At 40.8% G+C, this 26934-nt stretch overlaps 1 protein-coding gene across 5 annotated transcripts in view; it reads left to right on the top strand.

Annotated features, from left to right (window-relative positions):
* The window catches only part of BTG4 (BTG anti-proliferation factor 4), a 55907-nt gene extending 29709 nt beyond the window's left edge, over positions 1–26198 (top strand). For 2 of the 5 annotated variants that reach the window (XM_055094816.2, XM_055094820.2), the window contains exon 6: positions 24692–26198. In XM_055094816.2, the coding sequence (XP_054950791.1) occupies positions 24692–24695 (4 nt within the window). In that variant the 3' untranslated portion in view covers positions 24696–26198. Of the gene's footprint in view, positions 1–17354; positions 17530–24691 lie in introns of those variants that run through there. The other 3 variants (XM_055094815.2, XM_055094813.3, XM_055094819.2) reach the window with 3 other exon arrangements.
* The last annotated feature ends 736 nt before the right edge of the window (positions 26199–26934 follow it).

Raw genomic sequence — 26934 nt, 5'->3', positions numbered from 1 at the left:
TCTCTTTTACAGTTTTTGTCTTGAAATCTATTTTATCTGATAACTGTAGCTTCTCCTGCTTTTTTGGTTTCCATTTGCATAGAATATCTTTTTCAGTCTTTGTGTGCCTTTATAGGTGATATGTGTTTCTTGCAGGCAGCATGTAGTTGGGTGTTTAAAAAACTCCATTCAGCCACTGTATGTCTTTTGATTGGAGAATTCAGTCCATTTAAATTTCAGTGTTGTTATTGATAGGTAAGAACTTACTACTGCCATTTTGTTTGTTTTCTGGTTGTTTTGTTGGTCCTCTTTCCTTCCTGTCTTTCTTTGTGTAAAAGTGATTCCCTCTGACAGTATGTCTTAATTTCCTTTTTTTGTGTGTGTGTATCTCTTACAGGTTTTTGCTTTGCCATTACCATGAAGCTTGCAAATAGCATTTATTAACCAATTTAAAAATGGTGACAATGGTGACAACTGTGATTACAAAGAAAAGCAAAGCAAAGATAAAATTAAAACACTACACTTGAACTCCATCTCCTCCCTACCCCCTGCTTTCACTTTTTGATCTCTTTATTTATCTTTTTATACTGTGTATCTATTAAAATGTAGTTGTAATTATTTTTGATAGATTTGTCTTTTAGTCTTCCTATGAAAGATACAAGTGGTTTATATGACACTGTTAGTGCAACTATACTGTTAGAGCAACTACAGTGTTAGTGTATTTATTTTTCTGTGTACTTTTACGAGTAATTTTTATATCTTCAAATTACTTCTTTTTCATTAACATCCCTTTTTTTCAGATTGAATAGCTTTCTTGAGATTTCTTGTAAGGTGGGTCTGGTATTGGTGAAATCCCTTAGCTTTTGTTTTTCTATGAAAGTATTTCTCCTTCATGTTTGAAGAATAATTCTGCTAGATATGATATTCTAGGTTAGACTTTCTTTTTTCTTTGGCACTTTGAATGTCATTCCACTCTCTTGGCCTGTGAGATTTCCATGGAGATGTCTGCCGCCAGATATACCAGAGATCCTTTATATGTTATTTGCTTATTTTCTCTTACTACTTTTAGGATTCTTTATCCTTGTTCTTTAAGGGTTTCATTATTGTATACCTTGAGATAGTCTTATTTAGGTTGAATCTTTTTGGTGTCCTATGACCTTCTTGTACTTGGATATTCATGTCTCCAGGCTTGGAAATTTCTGTCATTTCTTTGAATGAAACTTCTACCCTGATATTTCTCTCTGTCTCTCTTTCTCTGTCCTCTTTAAGGGTAATAACTCTTAGATTTGCTGTTTTGAGGCTATTTTCTAGATCTTGTAGGTGTGCTTCTTTTTTATTCTGTTCTCTTCTCTGACTGTCTGTTTTCATGTAGCTTGACTCAAACTCACTAATTCTTTCTTCAGCTTGGTCAATTTGCTGTTGATTCTGATGCATTTTTCAGTTTATCAGTTGAATTTTTTAGCTCCAGAATTTTTGCTTGATTTAAAACAAATTATTTCAATCTTTTTGTTGAATTTTCTGAAAGAATTCTCAATTCCTTCTCTGTTATCTTTTTATCTATGTTGCTGAGTTTCCTCAAGGTGGTGATTCTGATTCCCTGTTTGAAAGATGATATCTTCATCACTGTGGGATTGGTCACTGGTGTCTAATTTAGTTTATTTAGTGAAGTCATGTTTTCTTGGATGTTGTTGATGCTTGTGGCCATTCATCAATGTTTGGGCATTGAAGAATTAAGTATTCCAATCTTTGTAATCTGGATTTATTTGTACCTGCCCTTCTTGAGAAGGCTTTCCACATATTAAAAGGGGATTGAGTGTTGTGATCTAAGCTTGTGGTCACTGCAGGTGTATCAGCACTGGGGTGTACCCTAAGCACAGGAATGCTGCAATTTCTGCTGACTCCTTGAGGAACTGCCTTGGTGGGCTGGGTTATTTTGGTTCTTGCGAAGGTGCTTTCTTGCATGGGTAGTTGTTCAATTTGGTGTTCCTGTGGGGGGATGCTTGCTAGAGGGTTCTATTAGGCCATCTTGCTCAGACTTCTAGGTTGTGTTTTATCCTCTTAATGACGTCTTTCACAGATCAAAATCTTTTAATTTTGATGAAGTCGAATTCATTCATTTTTCTCTTATAGATCATGATTTGGTGTCAAGTTTTAGAGCTTTTTGCCTAGCTCTAGATCCTGAAGTTTTTTTTTTCTAAAGTTTTATGTTTTACATTTAGTTCGCCATCTATTTTGAGTTAATTTTTTGTATGAGATACCAGACTTAGATTAAAGTGCTTTTTTCCCCTCTATGAATATCCACTTACTCCAGCACCATTTGTTAAAATGAAAAGACTATCTTTCCTCCATCAAATTGTTCTTGCATCTTTGTGAAAATTCAGTTGAATATATCTCTGTGGGTGTATTTCTGTGTTCTGTGTTCTTGGCCTGTGTGTTTATTCTTCTGCCAACACCACACAGTTTTGATTACTGTAGCTGTATAAATCTTGAAACTGGATAGATTCTTCCCACTTTATTCTTTCTAAAAATTACTTTAGCTATTCCAGTTTCTTTCCCTTTCCATGTACATTTTGGAATGATCTTGTCTATATCTATGAAAAATCTTGCTGAGATTTTGAAAGGAATTGTATTCACCCTATATATCAATCTGGAGAGAAAGGATGTCTCTACTATGTTGAGTATTTCAATTTATGAACACAATATGTTTCTCCATTTATTTAGATCAATTTCTTCGTGTGTGTGTGTTATACAACTCTTGTACATGATTTTTAGATTTATATCTAAGAATTTCATTTTTTGATCAATTATAAATGGTGTTATATTTTTAGTTTCAGTATCCATATGTTCATTGGTAATATATAGAAATACAGGTGATTTTTGTATGTTTTCCTTTTGTCCTTTCTAGATGTTGCTGAACTTACTTATTCCAGGAATTTTTTTTATCTCTGTGTAGATTGCTTGGGATTTTCTGTATTGACAATCATGTCATCTGCATAGGGATAGTTTTATTTATTTCTTTCCCAATATGGATGCATTTTATTTCTTTTTTTTGTGCTTTTCATGGGTATAACTTTTGGCTCTATGTTGAATTAGGAGTGCTAAGAACAGATATCCTTGACTTGTTCCTTTTCTTGGGAGAAAGCAATCCTTCACCATTAAGTAGATACTCATCAATTTTGTAGATACTACCTTTTAAAAAAAATCAAATTGAGGAAGTTCCCTTCTAGTCCCATTTTTTGAGGGTTTTAATCATAAATGGATGTTGGATTTTGTAAAATGCTTTTTCTGCATCCATTTATATAATCATATAATTTTTCTTCTTTAGCCTATTGACATGTGGATTACTATGATTTTTTAAAAAAAATATTGAACCAGCTTTGCATCCATGGAATAAACCCAACTTGATCATGGCATATAATTCATTTTATATATTGCTGAAATTTATTTGCTAATATTTCAAGGGTTTTTACATTTATATTCATGAAATATATTGGTCTACAGTTCTAATTTTTTGTACTATCTTTGGTTTTGTTATCAGAGTAATACTATAAATATATAGTACAATATGTAATTTATTATATACATACTATAAACACTTCATAAAGTAAATCAGAACGTAATGCTCTTCTATTTTATAGAAGAAATTGCATAGAGTTGATGTTAATCCTATTTTTAAATGTTTGGTAGAATTATATTATGAAGCTCTCTGGGCCTGGAGACTTCTTCCTTGGAAATCAAAAAATTATAAATTCAATTTCCTTAATAGTTTTAGGATTATTTAAATAATATGTGTCATATTGGGTGAGTTGTAATACTTTGTGTTTCTGAACAAATTAGCCTATTTTATCTCTGAAATTTATGCATGTGGAGTTGTTTATAGTGTTTCCTTATTATCCTTTTGGTGTCTGCAGGTCTGCAGTGGTATCCCTACATTCATTCTTGATATTGGTAATTTGTGTCTTCACTTTCTTTTTAATTGTCAAAGGGTTTAATTCTAGAGGGTTGTCAATTTTATTGACCTTTCCAAAGAAATAGTTCTTTGCTTTACTGTGTTTTTTTCTATTGTTTTGTGTTTAGTTTCATTTATTTTTGCTATTACTTCCTTTCTTCTGCTTGCTTTGGGTTTATTTTACTCTTTTTCTAGATTTTTGGGGTGGAAGCTAAGATTATTGAATTGACACTTTCCCTCTTTTCTAATGTATATACTTAGTATTATAAATTTGCCTCTCAGCACTGCTTTAGCTGTGTCTTGTAAATTTTGATATGTTGTATTTTCTTTGATATTCAGTTCAATGTATCTTTTATTTCCCTAAGACTTCTTTAACCATTGGATTATTTAGCAGTATGTTGTTTAGTTTCTAAGTGTTTGGAGATTTACCTGTTTTTGTTATTTATTTCTAATTTGGTTCTGTTCTGGTTGGAGCATACACTCTGCATGTTTTCAATTTAAAAAAATTTGTTGAGGTTTGTTTATGCCCCAGGATATGATTTTTGATGCATATCCTGTGGGCACTTGAAAAGAATGTACATCCTGTTGTTGTTGGGGGGAGTGTCCCATAAATGTTAATTAGATAATGTTGATTGATGATGTCGAGTTCTTTTATATCCTTGCTGATTTTCTGTCTAGTTCTATAAATTGCTGAGAGGAGGTATTGAAGTCTCCAACTATAATTGTGATTTGTCTGTTTCTCTGTGTTTCACATGTGTTGCAGTTCTGTTGTGTATATAAGCTTTTAGGACTGCTATGTATTCTTGGTAGATTGACCCTTTCATCATTATGTAATGTTCCTGTTTCTGGTAATCTACTTTGCTGTGATGTCGGCTTTATCTGATATTAATATAGCCATTCCTGCTTTCTTTTGATTAATGTTTGCATAGTATCTATTTTTGATCCTTTTATTTTCAATATGCTTATATTATTATATTCAAGGTGAGTTTCTTGTAGATGGCATATTGTGTCTTATTTTTAGTTCACTCTACCAATTTCTGTCTCTTAACTGGTGTTTTTAGACTATTTGCATTTATTGCAATTATAAATATGTTAGGCCTCGAGTTTACCACTTAGTTTTTGTTTTCTATTCTTTTTCATTTCTCAATTTTCTGTTCCTCACCTTCTTGTGGGTTACTTGAACACTTTTTAGAATTTCATTTTGGCATATCTTTAGTGTTTTTGAGCATATTTCTTTGTATAGCTTTTTTAGTGGTTGCTCTAGGTATTGCATTATATGTATGTAACTTGCCACAGTCTACCAGTGTTATTTTATAAGTTCAAGTAAAATATAAAAACCTTACTTCCCTTTGTCTTGTTATCTTCCCCCATTTATAATATACTTGCATTAAATATTTCCTCTACATATATTTAGAGCTATAATAGACCGTGTTATAGTTTTCACTTCAACTGTTAAACATAATTTAGAAACTCAAGAGAAGGAAAGTCTATCATATTTATCCATAATTTCACTTCCTGTGTTCTTCCTTCCTGATGTTTCAAGTTCTTTCTTTTGTTTCCCTTCTATTTAGAGAACTTCATTTAGCCATTCTTTTAGGTGAGGTATGCTTGATATATTCTTAGCTCTTTTTTAAAAATAGAGAACAGGGTCTCACTCTGTTGTCCAGGCTCGTTTTATACTCCTAGGCTCAAATGATCCTCCCACCTTGGCCTCCAGAAGTGTTGGGATTACAGGCATGAGTCACTGCACCCGGCTTATTCTTAGCTTTGATTCATCTGAGAATGTATTGTTTCTCCATCTCATTCTTAAAGAATATTTCTCCTTGTATAGAACTTTGGGTTGACAGCTCTTTTCATTCAGCATTAGAAAAATATTGTGCCACTTCTTCCTGGCTTCCTGGTTTCTGATGAGAAGGTTGCTGTCATTCCAGTTGTTTTTCCTCTAGTGGTAGAGTGTCATTTTTCTCTGGCTGCTTTCAAGATTTTTTCTTTGCTTTTTGTTTTCAGAAATTTAATTATGATGTGGTGGTATGGATTTCTTTGGGTTTTCCTGTTTGGGATTCATTCAGCTTTTTAAATCTGTGGGGTTATATCTCTTTCCAAATTTGGAAAGTTTTCAGCCATTCTCTGAGCATTTTTTTTCAGCCTACCCCTTTCTTTTTTCTTTCTGAGTCTTTGATTACTTGAATGCTCCATCTTTTGCTATAGTAACATATGCCTCTGGTGCTCTATGCATTCATTTCCTCAGTCTTTTTTTCTCTTTCATTCAGATTAAATAATTTTGATTGTTCTATCTAAAAACATTGATGATTTTTCCTCTATCTCTTCCATTTTACTGTTGAGCCTATTCACGAAGCTTTATATTTCAGTTTTTACATTTTTCATTTCTAAAACTTTCATTTAGTTCTGTCTTCTATTTTTTTGCTGTGACTTTACCATTCGTTGCTGAGACTTATTTCATTTGTTTCAAGCATGTTCATAATCGCTTGTTGAAGAACTTTTCTGATGCTCCTTTAAAATCTTTGTCATAATTCTAACATCTTTGTCATCTTGGTGTTGTAATCTGTTGATTAGGTTTTCTCCTCACTCTTTGTTTATCTTTCTGGTTTTTAGTATGATGAATGATTTTTGCCAAACCTGGATGCTTTTGATATCATGAGACTTGGGATTTTATTTAAACTTTGTTTCAACTGGTTTCCTTTGACCCTATGCCAGTGGGGGAGAGAAGGGAGTGCTGCTTTGCTACCTCCTAGTGGAAGTAAAAGTCCGGGTTTCCCTCTTGGCCTCCATTAATACCCAAGAAAGGGTCTCTCATTACTGCTGGGCAGGTATAGGAGTTCTAGCTCCTTATGTGGCTTCCACTAACACTGAGGCCAGGGTGGCCTCATTATCACTGGACAATGGCATAAGCCCTAACTCTCTACTTGTCCTCCTCTGATTCCACTACAGCAGGGAGGTGGTGGTGGTGATGGCAGCTGCAGGGAGGGGAGAGGTTATTACTGCCAGGTGTGGGGATGTCCAGACTTTCTATGTGGTTTCTACTGATACCATGAGGTGGAAGAGGGTTTGAACTGCCCTGTGGGGATGAAAATTCCCAGCTCTCTGCTCGGTCTTCTCTGATACCAACCTAGCAGGAGGTTGGGATGACTTGATCCATACTGGCAAAGATGGAGCTCTAGACTCCCCATTCAACTTATGCTGGTGTGGGTAGGGCCAGTTTTTTCTCGTTGTTTTGTTAGTGTATAGGATTTATTGTTAAAGTTTTCTTTTTTGCTGCGCTGTCCCTTTCCTGGTCCTTTCGCTAAAGAGCAGGCTTTTGTGGTCTCTTTTGGTCGGTTACCATTGGTATTTATGGGTTACTGGCTTCTTTATTTCCAAGTCTGGAATATACGATGGGGAAAGAAAATCTTTAGAACTCACCTCCATATCTTCCCTTGGAATCTGAGGTTCCCTAGCCAGTCTGCCTTCTTCTCTACACCTTTCAGAGTCTTCTCTTCTTTCTTTTATGTGTATTGCCCAGGGATTTTAGTTGTTCTTAGTGGGAGGAGTAGAGAAAAAACACCTATTCCATCTTCCTCAAAGATAGAATTCTATGTATCACTTTTGAAATAATAAATCTTAAGACAATTGAATATATTTTTGGAAAAGGGTCTTTTTTGATAATAGTTGGTAAATATGTCTTCTACATTTATTGAGGTTTTCTTATCTGTTTTCTAGTCAGTGGGCTGTGTGTGTGTGTACACAAGCTTGTTCCTTACAGATAACTAGAATGTCGATTTTAAAAAAGAACTTGCTATTGATTTGATTCAGCAATAAAAACGCATAATGCAGCAGTAAGGAGAACATGATCCCTGTCTTGTAATCTGTGGCATTTCCATTAAAAAGCATGTGCTTACTAAAAGCCTGCAGCTGTTAGTGTATTAATGGAAATAAGACGGAGAGCCCAAGAAGTCAGCCAGGAAATTAATAGGATCATGTCCTGGTAGATGCCTTGATCAGCCAAGAATGAGGAATATAGAAAAAAGGTCTTTAAGTTCTGTACTACTTTTTCTTTGCCACCTCTCCCAGGGGACCTGGACTCTTGGCTTAACTATCCTAAATAGTCTTGTGTGTCTGGCTTAATTAATCTTCACTCTGCTTTCTGGGAAATACATTTCATAATTTATGTGGGTAGCTAAATAAAGTTCTTGAAGACACATACCCAATATTAAATCAAACTAAGACTTGCCTTCTTCTTGAAATACTAGAGAGTCTTTAATCTTATAAAGTTATGCATTGGTTTGAGGGTGTGCTCTGTTTAAGAATTCCCTGTTAATGGAATAAATGGGAGGATAGCTCCCTCATAGCCCCTCTTATGGGCAATGACTATTTTACCATTTTATTAGTATCTGTGCCATGAAAGCACGATTTCAATCAAAATGGTAACTAATGAGGTATTTTTAAGGCTGTCTAATTTGGTACTTACCTGATGACTAATCTAACTATGTGAGCTGAATTAAGATGACTAAGTAGCCAATTCTAACAACAAAAAACTCAAAATAGAGAAGTTAGATGTAGTGACTTGATTCTGAGCAGATGTTCGTGATAGCTTGATTTAAAAATCCTCGTTTAACTTAATTGTAAATCTTCTTTTCATGTTATTTCAGTGTTTTTATTTTATTTTCTTGAAAGTAATCTACCGTTAGTATTTTCATCAGTTGGATTGACAGCTAAATCCTCAGCCATGTATGGACTTCTCTTAATTATGACAGAAGACCTACAGAGCTAAAAATGTTGAATACCAGATGGACACTGAATTCATAAATTAGTCATCTTTCATTATCTACCCAAATAATATTTTTAAAAAGAAAGCTTTAATTCTTTAGTAGTCTATCTTCCTTGCATTGCTTAGGAGACTTGTTAACAAATGTTTTAGTGTGTGTGTGTGTGTGTGTGTGTGTGTGTGTGTGTGTGTGTGTGTATCTATTCTGGTACTTCTCTTGGTGCATGATATGGTTTGGCTGTGTCCCTACCCAAATCTCACCTTGAATTGTAGTCCCTATGTGTTAAGAGATCCTTCCTTAGGGTCGAGTGGAGGTGATTGAATCATGGGGGGTGGTTTCCCCCATACTGTTCTTGTGGTGGTGAATAAGTCTCACAAGATCTGATGGTTTTATAAATGGGAGTTCCGCTGCACAAGCTCTCTTGCCTGCTGCCATGTAAGATGTGACTTTGCTCCTCATTTGCCTTCAGCCATGGTTGTGAGGTCTCCCCAGCCATGTGGGACTGTGAGTCAATTAAACCTCTTTCCTTTATAAATTACCCAGTCTGAAGCATGTCTTTATTAGCAGCATGAGAACAGATAAATACAGGGCATGATAGAGAATTATCCATGTGAGAAGCAGTTTGAATTTCAAGCATTGGCTTTGTAATCTGAGCAGCTTTTGAGTTGAAGTTTGTATCTGGATTTTTTTTTAACCTAAATTCATGTGATGGTGTTGTGTCTCCTGATCAGCACTCCAAAACTTCACTTTCAGATGACTGCTTATCTCTTTGTGGTGTTTCAACCAGGGCCTCCAAAGTGAATTTTGTGTGACATGGCCTATATTTTAAGTACACATTCTAGATCACCAAATATTATATACATATATCCATCTACTCTGTGATTCAGTAATAGACAACCTTAGCCTGATTGAATAATGACATATACAAGTTTTACATTCCCAGAAAGAGTTTTAGTCAATATCTTTAATAAATATTTTAATAAGATACATGATCTAATGATATTTTAGTCACACTGAAAATTTTAGTCACAGTGAGCAGGGGTCCTCAACTTCTGTGGCAAATATTAGCCCCTATTATATATACACCTAAAACTATGATACACATTTATGTGATTTACCATGAATATTATAGATTTTCCAATAATTCTTATCAGCTTCATCAGATGTTGTAGTGATGTATTTAAGACCTTTTAATCATGCAGACTGAAATGAGTTTACCATTTTCTTTCTAGATTTAAAAATAAAATGGAAAAAGATAAACATTATATAGTTGTTTTATAAAGACAGTCCACAAAATGGGGGAAATAGTTGCAGAATAAATAATTCCTACAAATCAACAAGAAAAAAAATAGGCACAATCTAATGGAAAATGGGCAAAAGACTGGATTAGGCACTTTACAAGAGAAGGTATCTAAATGGTATATCAACATGAAAAACACTCAGTTTCATTGGCCATCTGGGAAATTTAAAACTACATTGAGATACCACACACCAGAAAAATGAAAACAGTAAAAAAGATGTAAAATACTAAGTGCTGATAGAAATGGAAAGCAACCAGAACCTTCACTGTTGGCAGCAGTAAATAGTTTGGAACTCTAGTTGGTAGTATCTACTAACACTGAACATATCCATGTCCTAAGACCCAAGATTTCTAGTCCTAAGTATGTACCTGGCTAAATATAGTTATGTTTCATCACCAGAAGGTGTGCAAGACTGTTTTGTAATAATCCCAAACTGGAAAATACCCACATATGCATCAACAGTTGAATGAGTAAGTAGTAATGTATCTACACAGTGGGATAGTTTATAGCAAAGAGAATGAACAAACTACAACTACCTCCCACAATGTGAATGAATCTCAGAAAGTGGAGCAAAATAAGCAACAAAGTAACTCATATCTTATGGTTCCATTTATATGAAGTTCATGAATAAGCGAAAACTATTGATGATGTTTGAAGTCAGGATGGTGGTTACTCTATCTTGGAACAAGTGACTAGAATGAGGCATAAGCTGCTTCTAGAGAACTGGTGATGTTCTATTTCTTGATCTGGGGCTTGTTATATGGGAGTATTCACATTGGACAACTTGTTGAGGTATAAATTTATTATCTGTTCACTTTTAAAGCTGTTATTTTAATAAAGGTTTAAAAGTTTTCATCCCAGACACTGGCAATAACTTTAAATAAAGTGGATTGGGGCCCAGGAGGAGTCAGTGCCTGGTTATTTCTCTAGGTTGCTAGTTTCTGATCTTGATCTTGACATGATAGGTCTCTACTGTGCATGGGGAAGATGAAGACTTTGGGGTTCTCTCTTTGCTAATATTATCCATTGACCTTACAAAATATTAGTGATGATTTGGAACCAAAACATGTGATTTTTAAAGATACCACATTTTAAATGCTTAGGATTAAAAATAAACTTTTGTAAAACAGCAGTTGGTATCTTTGTGGTGTAGTGGAAGAAACCCTGAATGAGAAGACAGTGGACCCATGTTCTAGCTACTTTTTGTTCTCCTCCAGCTTGATGAATGGGGGCAAGTCTAATCCTCAGTTCCTTCTCTCTAGGATTAATATGTTACCTGCCTAAAGGGAAAGGGATAAACTATGCTTTAAACTACAACTGTTTTACTATTTTCATTTTTCTGGTGTGTGGTATCTCAATGTAGTTTTAAATTTCCCTGATGACCAATGCTCTATGCTCTCTTGGATGCTTTCTGAAATATAAGATCCACCCTCTGTTGTTGTGGGAGAAGCTCTTAAAGGAAGTGATGCCACTTATTCATACCATCACTCATTTCCAACCTTTTATTCTGTGGACATGTTCAATTATAAATATGGCCCAAACACAATAATAAATAATAGTTGGCATATAGCTAATTGTTATCTTAATGCTATCGATCATAAGGGTATCTCACCTTATCTTCACTCCCAAATTGATTTCTTGGTTTTCTTAGGATTTGTTGTTCTGCAGCGAGGATGCTTTTTAGGAAATGTTCCATACTGGTAAAGAGCAGAAGATCTTTGTTTTTCTGAATATACTGTAGAGAATGTGGAAGACAGAGTTAGTACTCTTGTTACCATTTATTTTAAGTGCCCTTGGATCTTATTAGCCAGAATGTGGACCTGAGAGTACTATGTACAATTTTGCTTTTAAATTAAAGCAATATCTCTTCGTAGAGGGTGGTTAGCAGAGGACTAACATTCCAGCTCCACAACTATTGCTATGTCTTAGGCAAGTATGGTGTTTTTTTTTTTTCACTTCTAGGCCTCGGTTTCCTCATCCATAAGTTAGGAATAAGAGTGGCTTCCACCTTATAAGAGCATGAGAAGATTAAGTGAGATGATGTATGTAAAACTCTCAATCATAACATGGCAGGTAGCACATGGCAAGCTAATAAATGTTTGCTATTATCTGTCTTATAGTTAGCTCAGGTAGATTGTGGTTTCAGTATATTGCATCAGGGCCCATATAAATCTACTTGTTCATTAACACAGTAAATACATCTCAAGCCTACTGTGAGCCTGGGACATGGCCTACATCAGGAAATGAAACAAACCTCTGCCCTCATGGAGCTTACATTCCAGCTGAGGAAGGAAAGTAATAACAAGTGTAAGTAAATTATGTAGTGTGTTAGGAAAGGATATAGGAAAAATTAAGGGAAAGCTGCTGAGTAGGGGGAAAAGAGTTGCAAATTAAGATTGGATAGTCAGGGAAGGCCTCATTGAGAAGGTGATATTTGAACCAAGATAAGAAGGAGGTAAGGGAGTCAGGGGTAGACCAGGATTGGCACTATTTTGGGATGAGTAACTCTTTGCTCTGGGAGCTGTCCCATGCACTGTAGGCTGTTTAGCAGCATCCCTGGCCTCTACCCACTAGTTGTCAGTGGCAACCCCTTCTCCTGAGTCATGACAATCAAAAACATCTCCAGGTATTGCCAAATATCCCCTGGGGGACAAAAATTCCTCCTGGGTGAGAAACACTGCCCTAGGGGAAAGAGTATTCCAGGCACAGGGAACCCTCGAGAGAAGTGTCCCTAGTGCTTGAAGAACAGTGAGGAGGAAAGTGTGGTTGGAGTTGAGTGAATGAGGGGAAGGGTAGTAGGTAAGAGAGTGAGATATAAGGCCTCATGACAATATTATTTGGCTTTTGCTCTGAGTAAATTGGGGAGACACAGCAGATTTTGAGCAGATCCAATTTCCATTTTAAAAGGATCACTTTGCTGTGTTGCGAGTAGGCTGAAGAGAAACAAGGGTGGACTTGAGGAAGCCATTAGTAAGTATTATAGTAATCTGGGCAAGAGGCAATGGTGGCCTTTTCACAAGGGTGGTATTGTAGTTGATGAGCAGTGGTTGGATTCTAGATATGCTTTGAAAGTAGAACAACAGGATTTCCTGATGGATTGGTTGTGGGTGTGTGTAACAGATGAGTTTCAAGGGATGCTTTGGCCTGAAAAACCTGAAGAACAGTTTCTATCAGTTGAGATGGGGGAAGGTTTTGGGTGGAGCAGGTTTGGAAAGAAATTAAAAATTGGGTTTTGGACATGTTGAGTTTGAAACAGTCAGGTGGAGATGGCCAATAAACAGTTGAAGGCATGGGTTAAAGAATTGGGGTTGAAGATAGAAATTTGAGGGTCATTGACATATAGATGAGATTTAAAGCTGGAAGACTAGAAGAGAACTTCAAGGGCAGAAAATATAGACTGGAGAAGGGGACGGGACTGAGTCCTGGCCCTCCAACATTAAGAGGCCGGAGAAAAGAGCAGGGATCAGCAAAGAAGACTGAGAAGGAACAATCAGAGAAGTAGGAGGAAAACCAGAGGAGGCCAGTGTCTTGGGAGCCAAATGAAAAAAATATGTCAAGGAGGAGAATGTGGTCAGATATGTCAAATGCTGCTGATGGATGAGCACAGAAAATGGACTGTTCTCTGTGATTTGTGGGAATTGGGGTCCAACAGAATTCTGTGGTCTGGATGACCGACATCATTTTCAAACCCACAAAATAAATCTGCCTTAGTAACTAATAGAGATTCAATGATGGAGATATGTGTATGGGACAATTACTTAGCAGGATTCAGGAAATCTAGAATCTAGTCTCAGATCCACCACTACAAATAGCTTTATAACTTTGGGCAAATTCCTTATCTTCTTTTTCAATAATGTGGCTAAAAGTATAGACACTACCTACTTTGCAGGATTGCTGGGTGGATCGAGTGACACTATATATAAAAGTGGCTTTGAAAATTATAGTTTGATATAAATATTGAAACATGATATGCTCTTGTTCATAAGAATGAATTAACCTTTAGTGCAGGATGATATTTTTCTTATCATAGACTTAAATTTTATGATTTTTATTTTTAATAGTTAAAATGCTGAGATATTTTCAAAACAGTGTTTTATTGTATTTTTTGTGATAGGATCTCACTCTGTTGCCCAGGCTAGAGTGCAGTGGTGTGATCATAGCTCACTGCAGCCTCAGCTTCAAACTCCTGGGCTCAATGGATCCTTCTGCCTCAGCCTTCTGAATAGCTGGGACTACAGGTATGTGCCACCATGCCCGGCTAATTTATTTTTATTTTATTTTTGTAGAGATGGGGTCTCACTGTGTTGCCCAGGCTGGTCTCAAACTCCTGGGCTCAAGTGATCTTTCTGCCTCGGCCTCCCAAAGTGCAGAGATTACAGGTGTAAACCACTGCACCTGGCAAAAGTGCTTTAACAAGATATTAAGAATATCATTATCAAGCTTGCACAGAAAACAGCACACCATAAGTTTGGGTAAACATGCTGCCACTTGGGCATCTAAACTTAGTATGAATCACAGTTTTACAGATGGGATTCTGCTTAATTATTGATAATACGTTAGTGAGACATGAAGTTAGCCCACATTTGTATTCCTTATGACTCAGTCATGTAACTACTGTCTGCCCTGTAGAATAGGATTTTTATTGTCATGAGGCCAGGTGCCATGGTTCATGCCTGTAATCCCAGAACTTTGGGAACACTGAGGCAGGTGGATTGCTTCAGCCCAAGCATTCAAGACCAGCCTGGGCAACCTGACAAAACCCTGTCTCTACAAAAAATTATGAAAATTTGCCGGGATGGTGGTGTGCACCTGTTTGGAAGGGTGAGATGGGAGGATCGCTTAAACTCAGCAGGTCAAGGCTGCAGTCAGCTGTAACGGCGTCACTGCACTCCAGCCTGGGCAGCGGAGCGAGATCCTGTCTCAAAAACAAAACAAAAAATATTGTCATATGTGGCTTGAGGTCAGAAATATCTGAATACACTGAGGCATTTACTCTGTGAAGAAGTCCATTTTAGTCAAGACCATGTGATACACATGATAAAGTTAGTTACCTCTTCTAGTGGTTCTGGCTCCAAGGGAGATAGACACATGCTTCATTTCAATGAGTTTAGACAGAAGATCTCTTCCTCTGTCAGAGATGGGCTGCTCTTCCAGCAGGATAGCACTTATGCTTTGGTCAAGTTTACTGTCCCTGGAAACTGCTGCCATTCTCAGTGTGATAGGGAATGCTTCCCTGAAATAGGCCTCCAGGCCCTTGGTCAAGGGAAGAGAAGGCAAGGGAGACAGACAGATCAGTAGGGCTTCTATACAATTGCTATTAAAGCTTTAAAATAATAGTTGAAAGAAAAATGGAGCTTGAGCGTTCTCATCTTTACTTGCCCTCACCATGGGTTATCATTGTCTTTAGCAGTTCTGGTGCGGTTTATGTGTGAACTGTTAAACAGCCACAGAAAGCTGAGATGCTGTGCTCATAGGAAAACCACTTCCGTGAAGCAGTGGTACATGCATTTTGTCATATGCTGCCACGGGAAATCTGATTAGGAAAATCCTCTTCCTGGCCAGGCAGGAGGAACCAAAGGCCACAATGGGACTCAAGTAGATTTGAAATGTTGCAAAGCCTAAAGCATTTATTCTCCTGGGGAATGGGGTCTGAGTCACAGAGAAAGAGAAGCAAAATGCCCTGTACATGTTATAAATACCTTGTAAAATGACCCCAGAAAGGCAGGGCCGGAGTCCTGGTGGGGTTCCCCAGCAGTGATGTGGGCCAGGCAGCGGATCAGCAGCAGAACAAAGCTTCCCACAGAGGCCAAACATTCTCTCCCAATGAACAGTGTGTTTTCAGCACTCTGAGAGGAGAAAACACCCAAACACAGAGATGTCCACCCCTGGGAACATTCCCACCGCCCATTTCTTTCTCAGGGTTTATGGCACATGGTCTAAAACAATACTCTCTGGCCCTAATGGAAATTTGCTGAAGGGAAGATTCAGATGACCGGGGAAAAATTGTTTGAGTTCAACTCTCTGAATAAGTCATTTGCTCCACTGTCTCCCAAGTTTTCCTACTGCCTCCATCTTACAGAAAACAAACTTAGAAATTCAGAGTTACTTGTGTATCTCTTTTGTCAATATCCTCCAATCACTGTTTCCTTAAGCAGTGGTTTTCAAACTTTTGTGTAATAAGAATCACAAGGGAGTGATGCTGTTCTCGAGACCCATCCCCAAATTCCTGGTTCTGTGGGGTCTATGTGCTTCCATTTTTCCCAGGTTCCCCAAGTGGTTGGTTCAGGAGGTCTAAGGATCGCAGTTTGAGAATCACTGCCTTAGAGGGCTCTCAAGGCTTTCTTCATCTTCCATGCCTTTATTGTAATCAAGTTTTCAAATCGCCTCTCTTGCCTGTTGATTTGAAGTAACTCTCTTGTTCATTCTCTTAAGAGACAGTAGGTTGGCATGAAAAAACTTCAGGTAGTTTGGAATCAGACAATCTGAGATCTATCCTTTGACTCAGCTGTGAGTGGCAGCTGCATAGACTCATGGTTATGAGTTTTTGGTGTCAAACACACCTGGGCTCGAGTCTTAACTCTTGCTAACTCTGTGATCTTGGGGAAGTTACTTAGCCTCTCTGGGCTTCAATTTCCTAATTTCTAAAACAAAGATAACAAAAGTACCCCATAGTGTTGTGAGTCGTAAATGAGACCATGCCTGTAAGGCACCTGGCTGAGTTCCTGGCACATGGCACTTGCACCACAACCTGAGTTCGTTTACCCATCCATAAAATGGGATTAAATTCTCATCTATTTCATCGAGTTGCTTTGAGGATCAAGTGAAATGTGTGGAGAGTACCATATGTGAGTAGTTTCTGGTTTTATTAAACCCCCCAACAACCTACTAGTCAAGTATAAACCTTTTTCTAATCCTCCAGTATCGATGAGCAGTTTCTCCTCTCAGAATTGTTTAGCAATAGACTGTCATCAGTGTTTAAGGCAGTTACCAGCAAGGCACTTCCAATCTACATATCTGAAGAACTGCCAGGACAGGAACAATTTAGATCCTTTTCTGTAGAAAGATGCTGATTGTGCAGGATTTCCTGAAGCTGGAACCATGACTCTTGTAGGAAATACCAGCCTGGAACCTCTGGCTTTGATAATGACAGAGATCTATTAAAGGGCACCAAGCTATTATGCTTCTCTGGGCACAAGCCAGAACATATTCATTTTACTGATTAGAGAAAGCTCTTACACTGTGACATTTATTATGCCTTAGCTAAATGACTTATTTCCAGGAGGGAATAAAATATGTCAGGATTTTAGGAAAAAATTATAAAATTTGTTCTTTTTGCTTTCATTTATCTATACTGGACCCCAGAATTTTATAACCCACATCTGGGAATGAATTTGCAGCACCTGGTAGAAGAAGGCACCTTGGAAGGCACTGCCTTGGGCTTCCATGGCAGGAAGATGAGAAGAAATCTTCAGGGTGATTTCTGGAGCCTGAAAAGAATAAAAAACAAAACCAAACCTATCCTTTTGCTAAAAAATTCTCATGCATCTCAGCTACATAGCATCAGCCAAATTGATGAGAAGTAAATGCATTGGGGCATTAATTTAAATTGCAACAGGGTAAGTAGGCTTAGTATACAGGAAAATGGAAAGAGTAACCGCATATTTAATATTTATGCTAAATATGACAATCAATTTACTACTTTTCTAAATAGAGCTTGACTAGACTAGAGAGATTTGAGCCATGATGCCTAGATTTTAACCTTGGCTCTGCCTTTTTGGCTGTGTGATCTTGGGTAAGTTTATGTAACCACTGTGTCTCTTCTGCTCAATTTTAAAATAGGAAAAATAATAGTATCTGTCTCATAGGGTTTTTTGAGGATTACATGAGTTAATTAATAGAAGTTATTAGAATATTTTTTGGCATGTAGAAAGTGACTAATTCATTCTACCTGTGATTAATATCATTCGAGAGATTAGACTTTGGATTGGTAAAATAACTCCCATAAATCCCCTTAAAGGAGAGACTAGAAAGTTTGCTGTTCCAGGTGCTTAATCCTAGGGAATATCTGCCATCTCAAAAGCTTCTTCCTGGCCACCCTGACCTTCTAGGCTCCATGAGTAACTGCTCCAGAGAGGCCAGAAACAAGACTTACATGCAGCTGGGGGATGAGGAGGTGCAGGATGGAGAGGCCATACTGGTAAACCACAAACTCCCTGGCAGAAAGGTCAGTGGGTTGCACAGTTATCAACTTTTCCTCTGCACTGTCTGAGGTTTTAGAAGATCCTGCAAAGAGCTCTTTGGGTCTACAGAGATCAGGAGAAACCAGTAATAATTTCACTAACTTTTCTATACAATAATGATAAAACACAACTCAATTTAGGAAAAGGTTTATTGCAACCATCTATCATCCATCCATCCATCCATCCACCCACCCATCCATCCTCCTGTGCTATATATGCATCATGCTACATGGTCTTCTGTCCATCTTTATGGAAAAAATGATTGAGTTTCAGTCAATAGGAACAGAGGGGCTAGGACAGAATGAGGGTCCACAGAAGATGGCAACAGATTTTCTTCTTCTATTTCCTTGAGTTGCTTGGAGCATTAAATGTAATATACTCAGAACAGTGTCTAGTACATAGAAAGCATTCAGCAAATGTTAAATATATTTAAGAATCTTACTTCCCTACAGTATCTGTAGGGAATGTCCGTAATGGGCCTTGAGTATTTAAAATTTCTATTTTTTTTTATTGTTTTTGAGAGAACAGTAAAGAATGGATTGGTAGCAAAGTTTAGGGAAGACTGCTGAAGTAGCAGTCAGAAGACCTGTGTTCTGGCCCAGGTTCTATAAGACCCCAAGAAAGTCACTGAACTTCTTTGAGCATCAGTTCTCATCTATTAAAAAGTAATTAATAACCTTCTACTATCTTCTAGAACTAGAAGATATAAACAAGATAATGTATATAAAATTACTCTCAAAATTACAAGGCCAGTATAATGGCAAGACGAAGGTTGAAGTGGGGCTGGGAACCCTTAAAGGAGAGCTCATTTCTCTGCCATTCCCTTCCTAGTTTCACCCAAAGAAAGGAGGAATTAATAATGAGATTGGTCAAGTTCTCTGGAGTCAGTAAACTTTTTTTTTCTGGAAAGGGCCAGATAGTAAGTATTTTAGGCTTTGTTAGCCAAAAGCCAAAATTAGGGTTCAAAGTTAGTGTTCCCTTTCCTCACGGTAGAAGCATGGCCTCATTCTCCTACAAAGCCTTCTCTTGCTTCTCTGGTCCAGAAAAGCAAGTGATCTGCCCTCCTGGGAACTCACCAAAATGTGTTACCTGCATCTTCTTTTGGCACTGCCTTCATAGTGTTGAACAACTTTTCATTTGAGGAAGCACGTGAGGAGCACAGGGTCTGGGGAAAGACTCTTGGGGATTGAATTCCAGCTGAACTACTCACTAGCAATATGATCTTTGAATACTTTCTTGACCTATCCAGGAGCTTCAGTTCCCTCATCTATAAGATGAGTAATAGTACACACTTTACTGGGTTGTTGTAAAAAGTAAATGAGTTAATACATCTAAAGAGTTAGAATAGTATGTGGCATATTATAAAGCACTCCATAAAATTTTTATTCTTCTTTTGTCATTTTTTCTCTAATCATTTTAAAATGTAAAATCTTTCTTAGCTTGTGGGCCATGCAAAAACAGGTGGCAGGTTGGAGTTGGAGGTATGGAGTGGGCCATAGTTTGCACTTCCCTGCTCAAGTTCAGGGGTGTTCATGGTGCTGTGCTTACCTGGAGCCCTGCACTGTGGTCTACTGAAAGGCACACATGCATTTTCTGTTACTTCTTTTCCACTTGGGATGTGTGTGAGTTGAAACGGACCTGGTTCTTCAGGTTAGGCAAGCCACGTGCTCTCTTGACTTCCAATTCCAAGGAGTGGTATTGGTAAAGTGATCTGGGGTCCCTTTGGGGAGCAAGGTCTTCTCTTCGTTCATTTCTTCTGTTTTTTTCCCTGTTCATTTTTTCCCTTTCCTGCCTCACACCTTTACATTAGCTCCTTCTAACATGTGGCTGGCTGGTATGGGATGAAGTCCCAAGATTTAGATTCATGTTTGGTGGGGAAGGTAGGGGGCCTTTGGAAATTCCCTTTTGGAAATTTGCTCAGTTATAGTTATAAGGGTACTTTGATTCCTATTTGTTATTCTTTATATGGGAAAATCACTTGGGGAACTTTAGTGTGCGGGTAGAGAGAAAGAGATGTTTGGCAAGGCAGGATTCTAACATTCCTAGATCCCAGGGGTTACCCCATCACATACCTTCAGTGCCCCCCATGAGAATCCCAAACAGGAGCTACAAGGGAAAAGGTTACCTGGTTTGTGATACACTTATTTTTGCAATTCAGCTTCTTCCTTGTGGGCTTGGGACCAGATGTCTGTTTTCTTCAGGATGGAGAAGAATGGTGAAGTCCAGATGATGTCAGCTTTATCTGTATCCGAACAGAGGGGAATAAAATAGTTATTGAGGTGAGGGCCTAGGGTTGTGGCCAAAGCCAAAAGGAGCCAGCTGTAGCATTGGATGTGACAGGCAGCCTCTAAGATGGCCCCAGTGACCCCCTAATGTGTATCCATGCCCTTGTGTAATTCCCTCCCCTTGCATGTGGGTTGGATCTAGTGGTTCATCCAAATGAATAGAACATGGCAAAAGTGATGAGTTGTCGTTTCTGAGATTGAGTCAAAAAGACTGTGGGGCTGGGAACAGTGGCTCATGCCTGTAATGCCAGCATTTTGGGAGGCTGAGGCGGGCTGATCACTTGAGGTCAGGAGTTCAAGACCAGCCTGGCCAACATGGGGAAACCCTGTCTCTACTAAAAATATAAAAAAATTAGCTGGGCATGGTGGCGCACACCTGTAATCCCAGCTACTCGGGAGGCTGAGGCAGGAGAATCACTTGAACCCGGGAGGCGGAGGTTGCAGTGAGTGGAGATTGCACCACTGCACTCCAGCCTGGGCAACAGAGAGAGACTCCATCTCAAAAAAAGACGTTGGCTTCCACTTTGCTCGCCCTCTCTCACTCTCTGGCCTCCTTCCTCTGAGAGAAGTCAGCTGCCATGTTGTGAGCTGCCCATGAAGTCCGTGGCAGGAATTGTTGTCTCTGACCAACAGCAGGCAAGGACTTGAGGTCTGCCAATAGCCATAAGAGTGAGCTTGGAAGTGAATCCTCCAGCAGTCAAGCCTTGAGATGACTGCAGTCCTGGCCCACACCTTGAGTGTAGCTTATGGAGACCCTGGGCCAGAGGTACCCAGCTAAGCTGCACCCAGATCCTTGGCCCAAAGAAACTGTGAGAAAATAAATGTCATTTTAAGCCATCAGATTTTAGGGTCATTTCTTACATGGCAATCAATAACTAATGCATTTGGTTCCTCTAATGTTCTTCCTAAAGAACCTACTGGGGACACACGCCTATGGTGCTGGGAATTCTAAGTGTAGCATTAGGACCTATCGAAATGGCCAGGATTGGCTGCAGAAGACAACGCTGGAATAGGGACCAGCCTGACCTGTTTCTGGCCTCTGATCCTCCAGCCCTGGAGCTCCTACTAGCGCTGCAGTGAGCTGCTTCAGGAATGGGATCAACAGGGGGCAGGTAGCAGCCCGGTCCCTGAGAGAAGTGGTGACTGTTCCATAGAATATGTCTCCAGGGTAATTCTCCAAACACACAGGGGTTCCTGAGGCAATCATCTAGGATGAAATAGCACTGAGTTCCATGCTTGGTCCCCACCTGTCCCACGTGGTTGCCTTGGGAGTCTCTTTCTGAGGCCCCCTATCAAAGATGGAAATACAGATCTCCTCAGCCAAGTCCAGTCCAGGGATCAGCACCTGGGTGTGCAACAGCTGGAGGCAGCTCCACTCCCGTCGGTACTGCAGCTGACCCAGGGCCTTAGCCAGGAAGTTCTGTCTCTCCCTCACCACCCACTGAAACTCATCAGAGGGACGCTGAACCACCTACAACACAGGGAACGTAATGGCCAAGTTAAGATGAGCCTTCTTTCTTCTCACTCCCCTTCTGGCACATCCACGGTTCCTTGAGCCCACCTACCCCTGAATATTACATTGCCCCGAAGAGCCACATCTGATGATGTGGGAGGATGTGCTCATCACATGTGGGGACCCTTGTCAGCCTCAGAGCGTCACCTTCCTGGGGCGGTTCCAGACCTGTGGGCTCTGATTCCTGCTTTGCTGCAGCCGCATCTCCTCCTCCTGGCCCTGCAGCCGGCCAGCTGCTTGCCTAAGCTTTTCTGCTGCCTGCCCTAAACTCTGCAGGACCTTCTGCATACCTAGCACCACCTGTGCCTCCTGTTCCCACTCCTCTCTGCTGCAAATGGCAGAGAAAAGGCCACATGGCAGCGACCACCACCAGGGGTAGGGAGGAGAAGAAAAGACAATAGATTATCGGAGTCAGGGGAACCTGCAGGTAAGAGCCAGGGCCTGGCTGAGCCTGGGAGGGCTGAGCACATTCAGAGGGCAGGAGGGGCTCCCCACGGGGCAGCTATCTGTGGTGATGCACTCCCTGGAGATTTCTGCTGTGGGGATCTGAGCCTAGGAGATGCTTTCCCACCTTGAGAGAGCAGGCCCCGCTCTGGGCTGCTGTGTGTGCTCAGAGCCCTGGCTCTTCTCTCCATCTCCTGCAGGCAGCGGGACTCAAGGGCCTGGCAGGCCTCCTCTGCAGCCTTCAGCTATGTAGGACAGAAGGGACAAAGGAATGGGCCTCGGAGGGGAAGCCAGGAGCTCTGGGTGGGGCTCCTGTTTGCTTTTCCTCCCCTACCTCTGTCCTGCTTAGATACTTAGGGGTGACTGAAATCTTGGGCCTGGGGCTGGGGAATCTTGGGACTGTGTCTTCTCTGAGATGGATTTCATTCCCATGGTTGAGGGAGAAAAGGACTCCAAACTTTCAAAGAGAAAACTGTGCAATCTTGGCAGATGGATGGGGACTGTGAGGTGGTGCCTCTGGGCCTCACCTGCTGCTCAGCGCCATTTCCTGCCATGAAGTGGAGCTCCTGGCTCAGGTGCCCCAGCTGTTCCAGTAGCTGCTCCTCCTCCTGTTCCTGGTGGCACCAGTACTGCTCCTGGGCTCTCAACTCCTGCTCCAGGACGTCCAGCTACAATATCCAGCCTGTTTAGGGCTTACTGGCTTTTTCTGCTCATGGCCCCACGTGGTCCAGCCGTAGATCCCCAAAGTTTCACAGGGTAATGGCCCTCCCTGACCTTGGGTATCTATGACTAAACTTGGTGAGGCCATCAACTTGGTTTTATTTAATTAATTAATTTATTTATTTTTGAGACGGAGTCTCATGTTGTTGCTGAGGCTGGAGGGCAATAGCGCAATCTTGGCTCACTGCAACCTCTGCCTCCCAGGTTCAAGCAATTCTCCTGACTCAGCCCCCCGAGTAGCTGGGATTAAAGGTGACTGCCACCACACCCGGCTAATATTTTTGTAGAGACAGGGTTTCACCGTGTTGGCCAGGCTGGTCTTGACCTCCTGATCTCAGGTGATCCTCCCACCTCTGCCTTCCAACAACGTGGTTTTAGCTAGAAAAATAACCATACATTTTCTTCAAGCTCCCTGGTCCCTCCCTCCCTCCTGGTGACACCTGCTCCAGAGTCCCCCGTGCCTCCTGCCCCCACTCTTCTCTTGGGAAGTCCAGAGGAGACAGGCACGTGGCAGCAGGAAATTGTTCTCACCCCCCTCATATCGTGAAGACATACTGACCTGTGAAACAGTGGTGTCAGGGCTAGAATTGAAATTTCTTGGCTTCTAACAAGAACCTTTTATTTATCACATACCTTTTATCACAGTTTCTGAAACGTAACCAGACTGAGAATGTATGGGGGCCCTAAATCATTTTCATTGTGGTGGAGATCTGCCAATGGCTGAATTACCGCGATAACTTCCTGACGGGGCTTCCTCTGCTAGTCTGGCCCCACTCCCATCCATCCTCCGCACAGCTGCCAGGGAGAGCTTTCTAGAACGCTGACTGTACCTACACATACATAAACATAAAAATAAATGGGAGGAGGTGTGCCAACTTGTGAAGTGGCTGGGTTTGGTGGGAGAGACTGGGGGAGAGGTAAAGAGTGCCTGGATGGGGATGCCATGGGGGTGTTGACTGTGGGTGGAGGGAGAGGAATGGGCAGGAAAGCTTTTGCTTCTTCATTGACATACTTTAAAAATGTATGAGTAACTTATGTTTTGTATTGTTTCATATTTTCAAAATTTTAAAGTCTTGCATTTATATTTGATTATATCCCATGTCTGAGAATCCTTCAGCAGCTCCCCGTGGCTTTCATGATAGAAGATACATTTCTCATACTTGCTGCCTTTGCATTTGCTTTCCCCGAGGCTGGAGTGACTTTCTCTGCTGTCTCTCTGCTGCGTGCATTACCTCATTTGGGAAGTCTTGAGCTCTCCTGTGTGTGTTGAGATGCCCTCCCCTGAGCTTTCTTAACACCCTTGTGAACCACCCACTGTTTGGGACCCATGGCCAGCCAGTTCCTTGGGAGCCCTATCTAGTTGTCCTTGTATCTCAATGCCTAACATGTTGCCTGGAACACAGCTCTCAATATGTAGTTGCTGAGTGAATGAATGAATGAATGAATGAATACAATAAACCCCCCTACATACCTGACCAGGGTCTCTCACTCCCCCAGGTAAAGCCTCCAGCACCTGGACAACGGGCACCACCACTCTGGCAGAGAGATCCGTTTGAGCTCCAATGACAGGACCAGGCTTCCCAGTCCAGGGGTCTATGGCTTGAGCCCCAATCGAGATTGGGATTAGACCTGTGGGATGCCAAGCCCACCACTGGCTTTAGAAACCAGAGATGGGGAAGGAAGGAAGGTCCTTTTTCTGGCAAAAAGGAAGCCGGAAGAGCCCCTGACCTCCTTTTGCCCTTCAAAGGGCTCTAAGCTGGATTATAGGGCTCCTGGTGGCCACAGCCCTGGCGTGGGGGTGGGTGGTGAGTTTCTGAAGTGCTGGTCTTTGAAAGGACCCAATAATCTAGGGGAGACATACATGATTTATGGTCCTGGGGTTTTGGAATCTCTGGGCACCTTTAATTTTGGGTCTCAGCAGCCCTAGCAGAAGACCAGAATGACCCCTTCCCTTGGCACATGGGTACCCCTCCTGAGCTTTAGGGGGTTTTCTCTCCCAGAGCTAAGTCACATTCCTGAGCTCTCAGAGGTCCCAAGTTCTCTCCTACCTTTGCCATCAGCGTCTTCCATTGAGCCTGCCAGCGGTGTGGCATCGCCAGAATTCTCATCATGCTCCATGCCCAGGATAGGCACCATGAGCCCCGAGCCCTCAGGATCTGGGATCTCCATTCCATACAGGGCTGGGGCCCACAGCTCTGTCCCAGGATAGCGCATCATTCCCAACACCAGGGGGAGAGGGAGTGAAGAGGAGGAGTTGAGGGTTAAGCATCACCCTGAAGTCTTTCCAGGTTCAAAGTACTACGTCCCTGACCAGAGAGGCTTCCCTGCAAACACTACATTTGTTTTCTTTAGGCTCAACTTAGCATTCTGAATTCAGAAAGGAAGAAAGGACAATGCCCTAATGGCCTGTTTTGGAAGAAGCAAGTGGGAATTGAGTGGCATCAGACCTTTTGAGAAGCTGAGAACCACTTCTAAAAGAAGGGGGCTTGTGTTCTTGAGCACCTGCCATTCCTCAGAATCTGCACTCAGGACTCTGTAGAAGTTATATTTCACTCAGTCCTACAACCCAAGCTATAAAGTATGCACAATTTTTTTTTTTTTTGAGACGGAGTCTCACCCTGTCACCCAGGCTGGAGTACAATGATGTGATCTCAGCTCATTGCAACCTCCACCTCCTGGATTCAAGCGATTCTCCTGCCTCAGCCTCCCAAGTAGCTGAGATTACAGGCTCCCACCACCATGTCTGGCTATTTTTTGTAGTTTTAGTAGAGACGGGGTTTCACCATATTGATCAAGCTGGTCTCGAACTCCTGACCTCAAGCAATCCACCTGCCTCAACCTCCCAATGTGCTGGGATTACAGGCATGAGCCACCGTGCCCGGCCAGTATGCACAATTTTACTCTTCCTTTTAAAAGATGGTAAAACAGTGGCAGGGAGGGGTTAGTTTTAATAACTTGCCCAAGGTCGAAGAGTTAATAAATTGTGGGGCAGGTGTTCAAACTCAAGTCAATTCTGACCTGGTTCTTTTTGTTTTGTTGTTATTTGTGGGAAGAGGGTAATTTCTAGAATGAGTGAGATTAACTCCAGGAAGATGCCACTCCTACTTCTCCTTGCCTTTCCTTGTATCAGGGCTGTCGGTGGGAGGTGGAGTTTTGGGATGAGCTCCTTTCTTGCGTTTATTCGTGGGAAGTGGAAGACTGCTGCAGAATGAAGGTGAGAAGAGATTGAGGACTCAGGAGATTCAGGCTTTGCAGCTAGAGGACCCCAGCTAGGCAACTCATTTAACTCTGAACGTCAGGTTTCCCACTCTAAAATGGGTATCATAGCACCTGTTGGTGGTGTTTCATGAGCCATGAAGTAACAAGAGAATGTACGCTCCATAACATAAACTCAATGGCATTGGCAAGAAATTAAGACAGGGAGGCAGTCAAGCACTCATGGGGTCGGGGTATGAAGTCATGGAGTTCCTTCTCTCTTCCCTTGGTCACGCATGTGCATGGCCAGTAGGGCTGCAGCCCTGTCCCTGAGCTTATGGGCCTAGGAGCATCAAAGCACCAGGTCATTCTGGGCCTGAGATATCGGGGCCTGAGAGCCTCTGGCCCAGATTTGTCCATACCTATCCTGCCACCACTGGCTTCAATGTCATCTGCTGTCACCAGCTGCCTCTCCAGCCTCTGAGCCTGCTGCAGGACATGGTGCAGAGTCAAGGCCAGTGCCTGTCTCATGTCCTTAATGGCAG

Source organism: Pan paniscus, chromosome 9, assembly GCF_029289425.2.
Source record: "Pan paniscus chromosome 9, NHGRI_mPanPan1-v2.0_pri, whole genome shotgun sequence".
Lineage (NCBI taxonomy): Eukaryota > Metazoa > Chordata > Mammalia > Primates > Hominidae > Pan > Pan paniscus.
Note: the sequence above shows the minus strand (reverse complement) of the source record. Positions and strands in the feature narration are given on the sequence as shown.